Genomic DNA, 15,560 nt, shown 5'->3' with positions numbered 1-15,560 from the left:
CCTGCATTCATTATCCCAGCTCCCTCTGTACCAACAAGTAAGGTGTAACTGGGATCTAATCCCCAATCCCAAAACCGTGCATCCTGCCAAGCATGCGTGACACGGCAGGCAGAGCAATTGTTGGGCCTGTGGATCAGATCCCATCATGCCTTTAACTGGACACAATCAGTGCACTATTCAAGTGATGGAATATTACTCAGTGTAAGAAAAAGTTTGCAATATCTGATCCCCATTGAAGACTAGTTTTGCATTCTCATTTTCTGTTTTTCTTATTACTAAAGCATCCTCTGGGGGTACTTACGCCATGATGCCAGAGAGGTGAAACATTTCAGCCGTTATGTATGACAAGTAACTGTACAGGAAGACAAAGAGCGGCTCAATAACTCGGATTTTATGAGTGAAACGGGTAGTAAATGCTGCTACAAATCCCAGGAGGATTCCAATCAGCACTCCACCAATCCCCACTACAAAGAAGTTAGCGATTCCAGCAAATACATCAATGGTCTCAATTGTGCGCATCTGGCAGAAAGACTTGAACAGATTGTACAGCACCTATGGAAAAAAGAAAGTGCATTACATCTCAGAATCCTTCAGCAGTTCCCTCAGCAGCAGTCTGCCTACATTTTAATGTGGAACTTTTTTTTTTTTTTGTCCCTGCCCTGAATTCAGTTTTGAAATCTACTAAGTATTTAGTATTCCTCTTTAATATTTGTTATCCATAGACCTCCAGACATTCTACAACCAACTTACAATATCTATTTGAACAACAGATTGCCCTGATCATAAGATGACATCACACTAATTAGATTTTATGTGAAAAATGTATGTATGCGTTACAATTTTCCAAGTATAGAACCTCATAATTGGAGATTTGCCTTGAATTTGTCCCCCACCCACTGCTACAACAGGAAAAATAAATCTGAAGGATCAGGTAGCCATTTGCTCTCTACTTCCCATAAACTTTTTCCCCTGGCAGTCTCTTCCTCCTCCCAATATTGTCTGACCCTGCTCTCCCCGAGAACGTGAAGGTGAAGAGAACATTTAACAAAAAAAAAAAAAACCCTTGAAATTAACCATGGCTCTAGCAATTTGCATATAGTAACCATAGACTTAGTTCATCCAGAATTGATGCATGTTACCTTTTTAAGCTGCTGCAAGTTTTAAAGACAAGTATTTCATAAACACAATTTTGAGCAGTACTTTGGCAATCTAATATTATATATATTTCATTTCAAAGGCCAAATCAGTTCCAGTTCTAGATTCAAAGTGGGCAAACCCCAATAGTCAAGGTTAAAAATTTGACTGAACAGAGCTCAATCATCAAGTCTGTATGGCTCTGCCACTGAGCATGTACCCTCCCTCTCAGACCCATTGGTGTGGGGTTTTAGATACTCCCCGGAAATCCAGGTAGGGATCCTACCTACAAGCCCCAGTCCTGGAGGCCTTGGGGTTCAGATGCTCCCAGTCTTGTTTTATCTTAGCCAAAAGGCTAAGATTATAGTTTCTCCTCTGTCAGGTAGACTATGCATGATATTAATCCAAACCTAGACAGCTCATGATTTACCACATAGTTTGCTGGGCTAGTCAAGCCACAACACTGCATACACAGAATCCTTCTGTCCTGCCCGCTCTCAACCTGGCATATATGATTAATATGGCCCCACCCTCCATGGTGACCCCACAACTCAGCACTACTCAGTATCTGCGTATATTCCAGATACCCCCACAAAGGATCCATGTACTAATCAGCCCCCACTCATGAGTCATGTGTTCTTGTTACAAGTCCTGGGATGCTTCAAAAATTTAACTGCAGATGAGGCACAGGGCAACCTAGTACAGCTTCACCTCATGGAGAGTGAGGCCAACACTAATCATGTGCGCCAGGCTGAGAGAGGAGCCGACAGAGGGATTCTGAGTGTGCAATATTGTGGCTCACCATGACTTGAAAGAGATAACAGTGACAGGGACTGTGCTTAATGGGAAATACCATGTAATTTAGGCAGATGAGCTGCACCAACCTATTTTTATGGTAAATTCCCATCAGTATCTCAGCCTTTAACTAAGAGCAAATACAGCATTTTTGGCACCGAGGAGTTGTCAGAACCGATTCTGCTGTGGCCCTCCAAGGTATTTCAGTGCCTCCAGGACCAGTGTGAGTTTCCTATGGAGGGAACACCAGCCTGTTTCTTTTTTAAGGGCCACAAAAAAAGGTTCCTATCAGCATCTCACCCTTTTGGCCAAGACCAAGCATTTCTGGTACCAAGAGGAGGGTGTCAGGGCTAGCATTTGCCCTGGTATTGCAGTATCTCCAGACCTGGTGCCAGTTCTCTGTGGAGGGAACACCCACCTATTTTTTTTTTTTGTTAAGTGCCATAAAAAAAAGGATTCCCATCAGCATGTCTGCTCAATGGGGCCCATGTGTTTTGGAGTCATGCTCAGTGTTGGCTGCATTTAATCAACTTAGTAGTTGGTTCTAATTGCTGAGCATATACTGCTTTTGGCAGCAGTTTAATGATAAACAATGTATTTAGTGAGATTTCTTTATACGCAATTATAAGATGAGGGATTTTTTTTCCCCCCATGCCAACTGGAGAGGAGGGACCTCATCTTGGAATTAAGTAAATACAGTAAATATGCGCATTTCTCTTTTGATGATAGTCAGAGTATTTACTTTTCCAATACAGATGTGCATTAAGATGACAAATAAAATACCTCTTGTTGTTAGCTGATACTATGTCTGTTTTTACTCATGTCACATGTTGGTGCTGATTGTATGATAACGACTCATTACATTTCTGACAACATTAAATGGAACACTTATATCTTTTTTCCCCAAGGTACCAAACTAATGGTATTTTTATAAAAAGGAGAATATTAAAATGTTAAATTTAGATTTGTGCTTTTATGCTTTCCTAATCAGGCCCCCATTCCAGTTTTATACAGGATGAAGAATGGTATATGGTATGCATTACATTTCAGTAACATCCAATATTCCAGCTACTCTAAAAGACACAAGATTTATAGAATAAAATTAGCTACTCTTACAACACAATTTGAAGGCCACCCACACATGCTATAAAATCTAGATAGTTCACAAAGTCTGAAAGCTGAACCAATAATGTTCACAATAAGTTACAACCTCAGCAGCACACCGTGTAGCCAATATGGAACTTTTACACAGAAGCTTTTTATTCCTCTCTCTAATTTTTTTTTTATTAAACTGAATAAAGTTTTTACATTAGCAATGCTATTTTTATATGGGTATCTTACCTGTATTTGTATTGCACTAACAATTTAGCTGCTTGTTCTGTGACTAGCTCAGATTTGCCAGGATAGCATGCTGGTTTATATTTACTCAAGGACCATAAGATTTGGCCTATTGTTTGATTAAGGATCCATCTGGCCAAATGAAAGAGAAGAACTGAATGACAAAATTAAAAAATATATAACAAGTGAAAAAATGGCTACATTGAGTCTAACAATGTCACAGCCAAGTTTAAATTTTCTTTACAGAAAGGCTGAGTCGAGAAGTAGTAACAAATTGCATAAACAATGATCCTTTTGCTAAAATAAAAGCCACCAGGAAGAACGTAGATGTCTTCAACTGTGCAATCCCATCTACCATCTACATAAAAAAAAAGACCCAATGGTTACACCACTTCCTTGCTCCTGTTTCTATATTAATATATGCTGTGCAGTAGAGTAGACAGAGATGCCACACACTATTGCTTCGGAGCAAACAAGAAGAGCAGTTTAGACCCCTGCATGGCTTCTTACACTTACACAGAACTCAAAATATGGCTCACTGTTATTTAACAGAGCAGGAGATGTCTTTAAATTAAAATTTAAAAGGCCCCTTTTATATTTTCAAAGCCTATAAAATATTATATATGGCACATAACTGAGACATGGTGCCCTGAAGGCCACTGATATAAACCCATAGAGAAACATGTTTTTGACCTACTCAACTCATTATGAACATGAAGCATCCCCATACCAATATGCAAGTTTTCCAGTAACACATCTGCCTAGCATTACACAAAAACTTGCACCCTACAAATTGTCAGAATGGATTCAGCTTCTTCTGACACAGTCCCAGTACAAAATTCTCAACAAGCCTTTGCCTTATTATCATAAATGCTTTGCATTAACAACACAATGCTCTCCTCTGTAACAGCGATCAAATTGCACATTGCCATGCTGCACTGGCCCTGACCTTAATCTTATGTAAGACTTCATTTACACCAGAGACAGATCCAGGAGGGGTGCAGTGGCACAGACACAACCCACCTTTTGGTTCTGATATACATAAGCTCTTACCACAGGGTGCGTCTGGATCCTTGCCTTCACATAGAAGTAAGTACTGCAGCTGCCGCTCATCCCCTCCTTTCCCCACCTGCTGAATTCAGCAGGAAAGGGGTGAGCAAAAGGGAGAACAACAGTATTATTCGCCACCTGGACTCTGAAGCCATGCAACAGCAGAGGTGGCCAGACCCTGCCCTGGTCAGCTGGTGAGTACAGAGCACCCTGCTCATGCAGAGCTCTGGTAGGAGCTTGCACTGACCAGGCACTGCTCTCAGAGCTCACTGTACAAGCGTGGCACAGCCAAAATGGAGTAGCCATGGCTTAAATTAGTGGTTATCAACCTGTGGTCCGCAGACCCCCAGGGGTCTGCAAACTATGCTTATGGGGCCTACAAAAGATGACTATGATCAATCAAAAGTATGTGAATACCTGCATTTACAATTTAAAGGGTGATCAGACACCTCCATTCAAAAATTTCCATATGGGTTCTGCAAATGAAAAAGGGTTGAAAACCACTGGCTTAAATCCTTCTGAAATTTACTGGGAAGCACCTTAGTTGCACAGTGATGAAAGCAGAGCATTCTTGTCAAGACCAAAAGCTGTAGTGTCTGGGCTGGTGGGAAGGCAAGCAATATTCGATCTTTTAAAAGAAGCTGGTTAACTGGTTTTATTGGGTGGGAAAACCCTTGGCTGATTTTCATGAATATGTTCATTAAGGACAGTGAGGCAGCGGCAAGTAGAAAGACCGAGCAGCAATGAACCATTTGGCTTTTTATGCCATTTATTAAAAGATATGATGGATTATTGCTTGCTTCTGATCAACCATTGTTGTTAGTGGAGCTCACTTACATGGTAAGAGACTACATCAGACAACATATCTTCAGCCACTATTCTACAGAGATCCTCACTCGCTTTTTAGACTCTTGACATTCCACCTCCCTATCAAATGCCAGCAGTCAACAGTCATTTTTGGTCCCATCTGGGAGCAAAACTACAGGAGCTGGATGAGGTCGACTACCCTTCACAACTCCCTTTACTGGTAATTTGGTTACGGAATGGTATCCTGGAAGACAGCAAAAATATGTTTTACTTTATGGTGGAGACTGTGGGGGGCGAGAGGCTTGAAAGTATACTGGCTCAACCAAACAGTGACAGATCATAGTGCTAATTATCCACAATCTCTCTCTGTTCTACCAAAGTCTGCTAGTACAACCAAAATTCAATCACCGGCATTATTTTTCAAAGTTAAAAAAAAAAAAAAAAAATGAAGCAATTTTTGAAAGGCAGAATTACAACACTAGCCATGACTGGGCTGATGTTAATTTGTGGTAGTTATTAGGTTTTCTGCTAATTAGCTGAGAATCTTCCAAAAGTACCTATGAAATGGAACTGAACTGACTATCAACTTCCACTACCTGGCCAAACAGCCATAAAAGGTGAATGCATGATCAGCACATCTGCTGAAATGAGTCCAACAGAATCCAGGAAGTGTGCCCCAAACAGGACAAAATATCAATGATTTACTCATCTCTTTAAAAGCAAAACAGCAATTACAAAATCTGCATGAAAGATGTGCATTATGGAAACAGAACTGTCAGCCCACTGTATATACAAAATACTAGTTGGGAGTAAGCATCATTACTTTGATCAAAGAACAAATACTAAACATACAGTGAGAAGGCTTCTTATCAGTTTTTGTTGTTAGTCCTTCAAATTCAAAGATGACCGTGACATCTGGTTGGTTTGGTTTCGGTGAAAAAGCGAACAGTTGATCAGGCCAATTTGTGCTTTGAACCGTCTATGGTATACTGTGCAAGAGATGTCACTTTGGGTTGTTTGATCAACAGCGGATATGCTGCTGTTGCAAGATTTACGTGTTTGTGCTTCTGCTCTGCCTCAGCATTTCTAAGACAGAGATGGTAGCTCCAATATGGATGAGGCTTTGCCAGGTGGCATAATCATGAGCAAGATCTTCCCAAGACTTTGGGTCAATGTTGAAATGTATCAAGGATGACTCATGGGAGTCCTTGAAGCATTTCTTCTGGCCACCCTGAGAGCACTTTCCTCCCTTTAGCTCACTGTAAAAGATCTTTGGCAGTTGTTCATCTGACATCCTGGTGACATGGCCTGCCCATCTCACCTGTGATTTCATCAACAGTGTGAGGATGCTTGCAATGCCCGCCTGTGTAAGAACCTCAGTGTCCTTATTAGCATAAAGACCTGAAGAATAATTTAAAATTCAAACAATAATTTCACATTTGTTTTTGCAGTACCATGCTTGACCAGCTGCAATACAGACTACTACCAAGGGGAAAAGAGATAGATCAGGCATAAGCTACCCAGAAGAAGAAGGTTCTGAGACAAGCTTTAAAAAATAGACACGATTCAGTACCTTGACCGGGGGCAGAATCAGGTAAATTGTCAGGTGTTAAATGGAAAACCCAATTGGAAAATCATAGAAACGAAAGGAAAATGTGGCCAATACTGAAGGACCATATTGAGCAGCATGAAGTCAGTCAGGTAGATTAAAGAATGTCCTTGAAAGTCTAAAAACCTTGAGGGCAATTCTGCATTAAGAGATGAACAAAACAAAACAACCCCCCCCCCGCCCCAAAAAAACCAATGAGGAAAAGCTCTATAGCCCTTTCTTGAAATTCTGCAGCCCTTAAAATATAAGGAATTACTGATCACAAAATAGGTTATTACAGGAATCATGACAGCAGGTAATTAATTCATGGGTAAGAATTTTATGTTGGGCAACAATGTCTTATGATAATATTTCAGATATGATGAAAACAGGTTTGCACAAAGGTAATGGATAGCTCAGGAAAATGCTAAACCATCTTTGCCTGGTGTCATCATCAGGTGAACAGCTGAATCCAGGCTCTGCTAGTTAGTGATCAAAAATACTATCTGATGGCTTGTTGGCAGCTTATGGTAAATAACTTGGTGACCTTAGTGCATATGTTATTGGACAGGGGCCCACATCAAATACACATTAATAAAAACCCAAGTTTGTGGTCTTTATTTGATTTGTACACTTTCTGGGGTATGCCAGGGAATCCATGCTGGATACAACACGCATTTCTGCATCGGAGGAAATCTTATAAATTACGCTTAGGAGTCCAAAGATACTCTGAAGACTGAAGATTTTGGATAGTGAAATTACTGAATAATGCAACTCCGTAGTTTTGGTTTTCAGTAAACTCTGACAACCAGCCAGAAAAAAAAATATAGCACAATAGTATTCAGTCAAGTACTCAATAAAATGAAGGTTTGTGAAAGTAACTTACCACTGTTACAGCATCATTCAACAGAGACTCTCCAAACACTAGGATGTAAAGCTGTTCATTGACATGAATATTTTCAAAAACAGCCAGCACTGCCACGGGATCCACAGCTGAAATTAAGCTTCCAAAGAGCAAACACTGCAGCAATGTGATATCAGTCAAGCCGAATACTTGAATCTGGCAAATTCCAAAGAGGGAAACCCCAATCCCGATAGCATTCCAGAGTGTGCCCACTACAGCATACAACATTATAGTACCAAAGTTCTCAAAGAAAAGACGAGTTGGCATAAAATATCCTGCATCGAGTACAATTGGAGGAAGGAGATACAAAAAGAAAACATCACTCTTCATTGCAGGTGGGGACTTTTCCTCTGCTCCAAAAATAATTCCACCCAGTAGAAGTCCAACCAAAATAAGCAGGCAACTTTCAGGTACTACCGAGGGCAACTTGTGATAGAGATGAAAGCCTTCAAGGGGAAGTCAAACAAAAGAAAATGAAAAAAGTATGTGTGTGGAATCCAAAAATTATCTTCGTTTTTGTTATCTTAGTTTTTACACCAAAAAAACAGGATTCACAAAGTAACTTTCAGTGTCTTTACATGTGCTCCAGTATACCTATACCTATTATTAATTTCAATATACCTCTATATTTTTAATTGGATATAATTTTTCTTCATTTTTATGATGAATATAAATATTACATCATAATGAAATAAAAATAGACAAAAACATTTTCAAAAACCTTTTCAACATTCTTTATGGTTTATTCAGGGGTTTTTTAATTAAATTGTCGTGCAAATTGAAATATTTGACAACGGCAATAATTTGAAACAACTGTTAAAAAAAAAGGCCTGATTTTCAAAAGGAATATTGTTTAAGGAAGTTTAAGCTCCAACACAAAAGAGTTTTTAAAATAATAAGAATGACGGGCCATGGTATTCTTCTCCACCAAAGTATCACACAGCAAAAACATTCCCTTAGTTCCTCAAAGCTTGCTGGCTTTCATCCAAGCCACTAAGGCTTTGGGTCAGATTGCCTATGAAATTAGGGAGAGTAAGAACTCCCAACATACCTCCAAGTCCATGGCACACAAGATATATCCCGGATAGAAGAATGCAGTGTTAGTGTCATATCTAAGGGCCCAAAAGGAGGTTATATACAGCTTAGAGTCCATCACTATTTTAGCAGCACAACACATTTGTAAAACCACCATGCAGGATAAATAATAAGACCAGAGAACAACAGCCATTCATAACAATCCTCTGATGTCTAAAAACTGTTTTCAGTTCACATTTAAATGAAGATTTTTTTTAATGGTTTTGACTGTATTTCCCTGAAGCATCTAATTCTTGTTTAAAAGTTTCAGATGTCCAATTCTGTACACTCTCTCTCTCCGTTAACCTGGCCTGCAGAAGCCCACCAAGACTTCAGAAACTTTGTAGATACAAACTTTAGTGGGATCAATGTGATTCTGTGAAACAATTCAAAACAAACCGTCTTACTGAAGTTGAAAATGCCTTTATTTAAAGATGTTCCAGCCAACTCTAGTAAAAATATTTACAGTAGCTTACTATGCTTGGCCTCTAGGTTCGTGAAAGATTGTTCATGCACAATGAGAGGTGTTAAACTTGTTCATATTTTATGAGCTTGAGCTATCGCAAGTTACTTAGTCCATAAAAGGACTGAGGTGTGGTAACGCTGTGTTGCCACACCTAACTTTGAGGTGTCCAGTTCCGAAGTACAATTCACAATACTGGGTTAGGCACCTAAATTCCCTATGCAATGAACAAGGAAATCTAGCCACTGCAGAACGGGATTTACAGCAGGAAGCGAGCTAAACAAAGCATCACTTATAAGAAGTGGGCATATCTGAAATCCTGCCTCCTTTTGCAGATTTAAGCACCTAATTCAAGAGATACTGGGATTCAGATCTAAACCTCTTTCTGCCTACACTTAAAGGCCTAAATTGTTCCTGGAAAAAAAAAAAAAAAGGAACAGCATGCTGGGTGCATCTACACATGCACTTTACTGCAGTTGACTAATTTGCTGCACAGTAAAGCATCACCATCTATACATGCACCAGTATTAGGGCACAGTAAATTAATGAATTCCACCATCAGATAGTACTGTTCCTGACAATACTATCTTACAGCAGAGGACTTAATGCCAATGAAATGCATATGTAGATGGTGACGGGCTGGCTGGCAGCATGAGGGTGCTAAAGTGTGGGGGTTGCATGTGCCTACCCCTGCACTTTAGCACCCTCATGCCCCAGCCAGCCCCTCCGCCACCCAATGCTGCCATCCAGAGCCCAGGGCTGACCCCTTGTGCCCTTTGCCAGCCCAGAGGTTCTCTGCCTCAGCTCAGACTGCTGTGGTCCCAGGCACACCTGTAGATGCTGTCCCCAGAAGCAGCCGACTGGCATAAACTGCATCAGAATTTATTGCATTGGCTTAATGACACATGTAGATGCACCCACTGTGTTATATTAATAGAAGCATCTCTTGAAGATACAAAGAAATGATTCTCCTGTTCTGTTCAACACTGGTGAGGCCTAACCTGCAGTACTGTGTCCAGTTTTGGCCATCACACTTCAAGAAAAACATCAAGACATTAGAAAGAGTCCAGTGAAAAGCAACAAAAATGATTAGAGAGGCCAGGGAAGCAAGACATGTGAGGAAAGGTTGAAAGAAGTAAGGTTAATTTGGTCTGGAGAAAAGAAAACTCATTAGGTATTTAATACATCTTCAAATTACTGAAGGGTAGCTATATGAAAGATGGAGATAAACTATGTTTTCCAGCCATGAGGAACAGGACAAGCAATGGTCTTTAATGGCAGCAGGGGAAATTTAAGTTGGATATTAGGAAGAACTTTCTCACTGTGGGTGGTTAAGCAGGCTACTGAAAGAGATGGTGGGATCTCCATCCTTGGAAGCTTTAAAGGTTAGACAAACACTTGACTGAGATGGTTTAGTCCGGGATGGACCTGCTTTGAGCAGGGTCATAGAGGGGTAGATTAGGTGACCTCCTGAGGTCCCTTCCAACCCTATTATTGTATGGCTCCTGAGGTCCCTTCCAACCCTATTATTGTATGGCTTCTGAGCAAGTGCTTTAACCACCTAGTGATGGTAAGTACCATCAACAAGTACAAGGTAAGTACCACCGTAGCTTCTGTCTCCTCCATGTTTTCATAGAGTGCCTGAACCAATCATATGTACCCAAAGGGACAACTTAGGCACTTAAGTGCCGGAAGAAGGGAGTTTGGGGGCTATGAATCACAGACACCTTTTTGGTGCTCTCCTAAAGTGATTACAGCCACAGTAATTTGCACCTGCTGAGAATCTGGCCAACTGATTTCAAGAAAACGATCCATATGCCATATGATAAGCACATACAGTCCTGATTCTGCAAACACCACTGTATGGCTTCTACTCAGAATTTGGCATTATATATTTCAGTTTCAAAAGTGGAATGATAAGGTTTTACAAGTGATGATTACATATGGAGTTAAATTAATTATTTAAATATATGCGTTCATAATTTTCATTGATGTGCAATGCAAAAAATCAGGCACTTGAAGTCAAAACCTAGTAACTGCATCTTTTTTCTTCTATTTCTAAAGTTTTATTCCAAGGTTAAGATCATCATCAAGAACTACATATAAACATAAGCAGCTAAATATATGCCTTGGCTTACAAAACATCTTACTGCTTTTACACAGCATATCAATAACCTGTCTTTTCCAAATCATTACATTGCCAGATTCATATTTTTATTTTAGCAAGTCATAAAAATTCAATTTAAAAATAAAAATACAACTTCCTGGTATACAGAACAGAGTGACACTATGCAATACAAATTTTTCCCACATGAAAGAAAGAATGTCTTTTCTATCTTACTCAAGGCTGTATTTCTATGGACTATTCCCAGGATGTAGCACTGGAAAACTACTGTAGTCAAACATTTACATTTGTTTTCCATCAGTCCCTTGCCACAATTTTTTCTTAGGTGCATTTCTTTAACAAGGAAGGTAGATTATACAATTGTCTGCCATGTACAGTTATTTTAAGCCAGGGGTACCCAACCTGTAGCATGGGTACCACAAGTGGTATGGGCAGCCTCCATGTGGCATACAGCAGATTGGGGAAGGGGCTGGCAGCGCAACGGTAGGTAGGCCAGGGAGCAGAAAGCAGAGCATCAGATCAAGCAGGGAGCACAGGGCAGGAAGCAGACACCTGAGCAGATCAGTTAAGGGGAAGGAATCAGAGTGGCACTCAGGGAGGGTATGACGTTTGTCCCCAAAACAGGTTTGTCCCCCACTCCTTTAAGCCATGGAACTGAGCATGTAAAATACATACAGCAGTACACAGAAGTGTGAATGCAGGGAAACAAAGCTGAAGGGATGCATGCCATTTGTACATTAACACACATGGATGAATGAAATCCTTGTTTTTTTGAGTGCCATTATTCTTATTTTGTAATCAAATAATTTAAAGTGTACATCTCCTTTAACTATTCTTGGCACAATTTCTAATAATAGAGAAATCTTTCCATTCTTACCACTTTGCTTGAAGTAACCCAAATTCTCTGCTTAGCCAACAGGCATGCAAAAACATCAAATTACCCGCCAACAAGCAATAAAAGACAATCCCTCCAATGCTTTTTTTTTCAGGGACTCTTCGAAGAGTTATCCTTTATCCAAGCAGCTTTCACTGTACCCATCACAGTGAAAAGCCACTCTGCAATGGCTTGTTTCTCACTGAATAAAGCAACAGAGTGCAAAATGAGACCAGGTCAGAGCAAAAGCAAGTCACCCTGGGGTTCATATCCAACTGGGCATTTGCCAAATGAGCTATCAGAGGCACAATATGCAGCAATATAGATTTCCCCATTTATGAGAAGACAATTGCTTAGGAGTTTCACTGTTTCTTCCTGCTTGGCAGGCAGAGCTGGACCCAAAGCAGAACTCTTGAGTGAGGGGCCACTTGATCGATTCTCCTTCATAATAGACTGGGGGTGCCAGGTTTTAACAGTGGGAAAGAAAGGCAGAGAGAGGGAATTAGCCCAGTTAGTCTGAAGTCAGTTTAAAGATGCACTAAGTACATAATATGGAAAGATGAGTAGATAACTTCATTAGTGGCTTGCTTTCAGGAAAGTTTGTCCTACCTTTACCTATATCTATCTCTCTCTAAATCCATCTACATCTCTGCTATTACATTCTAACAGCTACACTCTGCTCTAGGCTGTCCATTCACAGCAAGTGAAGAGAAGAAATCTACCTTTATAGACTAACTAATATAGGTAGGTAGATAGGTAGGGAAATAGATAATTTAGTTAATGGCTTGCTTTCAGGAAAACTGGTGCCATCCATCCACCAACTGCATTTTAAATCACTACACCCTACTCTAGGCTGCCCTTTTACTGCAAGTGAAGTGAAGATGCATGTTTATTAGACTAAATAATATAGATAGGTAGGGTAGGCAAAGCAAGAAAAGCAAGCGCTATATCTCTAAGATATAGATAAATATCTATCTATAGATATAGATAAGTATCTATCTATATAGCACTTTCTTTCCTGAAAGCAAGTCACTAAATTATCTAGCTATTTATCTACCAACTATCTAAGTATCTGCATTATTTAGTTAGTCTGTAAAGCTTCAGCTCTTCATGTTACTTTCTGTGAAAGGACTGCCTAGAATGCAGCAATCAGAATGCAACAGGACAGATACATATACATATACAAGCAGACATATATACTGTAGTTAGATACGGCTATTATAACTAGTTAGATATAGCTACGTTATACTTTGATACAGCTATACATACATAGTTATAGAGTTACAGAGAAGTAGCACAAACTTTCCTGGAAGCAAGCCACTAACCAAATTATCTACCTACCTATATTATTTAGTTACTCTATAAAGGTCCATCTCTTCACATCCCTGAATGTGAAAGGACTGCCTAAAACAGAGTAGACAATTAGAATGCAATAGGACAGGCCTATAGATGTCTAGTTAGATAGTGAATTATGTCTGCATGGCCAGTTACAGTTAACTACAGCCATGCATTTCTAGCTGTCTAGATACAGTGTGTTACATATAGATGTAGTTAGTTAGCTACAGCCATGCATTTCTTGCTGTCTAGTTATAATTAGACGGCTAGTTACATCTGGATACCCAGTCACGGCTAACACAGCCATATATTGATAGCTGTGCAGCTGTAGCCAGAGATGGCACAAGCCCTGCTGAAAGCACGCCGCTAAGTCACTGCCCCGCGCCCGCCGTCATTGCGCAGCCGGCCCGCCGGGAGCCCCTCCAGGCCCGGGCGAGCCGAGGCGCTGCAGGGGCGGCCGGGAGCGCGGGCCGGGCACTCACCGATCTTGGCCAGCGAGGCCAGCAGGATCCAGAGGGTGATCTCGAAGGGCACCTGCACGTGCGGGTAGTCCAGCGTGAAGACATGCAGCCGCGTGTCCTCGGCCGGCGTTTGCAGGGGGCCGCCGCCCGTGGCCGGGAGCGCGGCAGGGGCCGAGGAGGCGGCGGCGGCGGGGGCAGCGCGGAGCTCCGCGGCCCGGGCCAGCAGCGGCAGCGGCAGCAGCAGCAGCAGCGGCGGGAGCAGGCGGTGGCGGCGGCGGCAGCCCATGGTGCTCCCTGCCCCGGCGCCGGCGCCGGCTCCGGCTCCTCTCCCCGGGCGGCGCCGGCACCTGCTGCAGCCGCTCCTCCCCCTCCTCCTGCGGCCGCCTCCGCACCTGGGCCCTCCCCGCGCCGGCGGCGGCGGCGGGGCCGCAGGGCCCGGCACGCGGCCGCTCCCGCCCGGGCGGGGGGGCAAAAGACGAGAGGGTTTAAAGGAAAACACCTGCGACCTGCCACGCCGTCTCCACGTGGCGGGATCAGGCTTTGAGAAGGGGATGCACATAGCACATGTCCTCGGGAAGACATTTAGGACCCATTTGTAACCATCAATGGCCGGTCCTGACCCCCTGCCTCCAGGCCCCGGCCCCACAGCGTGTGGGGCAGCAGGCTGGGCAAGGGAAAAGCCACTGTTTCCCACGTATTTCTCCTTTAAAGGAGAATCCATTTTTAGAGTTTATTTGAGAGCCTTTCAAATGTCCTCGCAACCCATTTCTGGGTCATGACCCACAGGTTCAGAAACGGTGGTCTAGTCCAACCCCCTGCTCAAAGGAGGATCAGCCTTAAATATATCATCCTGCTCAAGGCTTTGTCTAGCCAGGTCTTAAATATCTCCGGGCATGGAGAGTCCACCTCTCTGGGTACCTGTTCCAGTGCTTCACGGCCATTGGCAATGCATAAGGGGTGCATGTGCATCCCCTGAGATGGGCGATACACCCCCTGCAAAAAGCGCCACCGACACTGCTGGCAGCACCTGCTGGCAGTCACCACGCATCACTCCTCCCCCCGCCCCGCTGCCAACACCACTGGTGGCGTGTGCAGGTGGTCCCCGATCACTGGCCACCAGTGGCATCTGCAGGTGGTTGTAAACCGTTGCTCACCACCCGCCGTCCCCCTCGCTGCTGCCACCACCACCGCCAGCTGCGGGCAGTTGCTGTGCCCCCCGCTCAGCCTCCGGGGCCTGCGTCATTCATGTTTACAACCCTCATCCTGAGGAAGTTTTTCCTCATATATAACCCAAACCTCCCTTGCTGCAACTTGAGACCATTGCCCCTTGCCCTGTCATCTGCCACCACCAGGAACAGCCTAGCTCCATCCTCTTTGTAACCACCCTTCAGACAGTTGAAGGCTGCTATTAAATCCTCACTCTTCTCCATACTAAATAAGCCCAGTTCTCTCAGCCTGTCCTCATAAGGCCCATAGCTTATGAGGAGAGGACAAGAACAACAGTAGCACCTAGTTTTCTCCAGGTGCAAAGAAACTAGGTTTACTCACAGCCCAGGGTTGTGCTATTGGGTTTAAGATAAAAGCAAAAACATATATCACTGCATTGAAATGA

General features: G+C 42.5%; 1 protein-coding gene across 2 annotated transcripts in view; it reads right to left on the bottom strand.

The window, feature by feature from the left end:
• SLC9A2 (solute carrier family 9 member A2) overlaps positions 1-14,341 on the bottom strand; it is a 43,065-nt gene extending 28,724 nt beyond the window's left edge. The window contains exons 1-3 of one of the 2 annotated variants that reach the window (XM_090020794.1): positions 13,970-14,341; positions 7,599-8,062; positions 302-552 (exon numbers count right to left, since the gene is read on the bottom strand). In XM_090020794.1, coding sequence (XP_089876920.1) covers positions 302-552; positions 7,599-8,062; positions 13,970-14,234 — 980 coding nt within the window. In that variant the 5' untranslated portion in view covers positions 14,235-14,341. The remainder of the gene's footprint in view (positions 1-301; positions 553-7,598; positions 8,063-13,969) is intronic. The other variant, XM_090020783.1, reaches the window with a different exon arrangement.
• Positions 14,342-15,560: the final 1,219 nt, after the last annotated feature.

The sequence above is a fragment of the Crocodylus siamensis genome, chromosome 1, assembly GCF_052110815.1.
Source record: "Crocodylus siamensis isolate JL-2025a chromosome 1, ASM5211081v1, whole genome shotgun sequence".
In the NCBI taxonomy this organism is placed as follows: Eukaryota; Metazoa; Chordata; order Crocodylia; family Crocodylidae; genus Crocodylus; species Crocodylus siamensis.
Note: the sequence above shows the minus strand (reverse complement) of the source record. Positions and strands in the feature narration are given on the sequence as shown.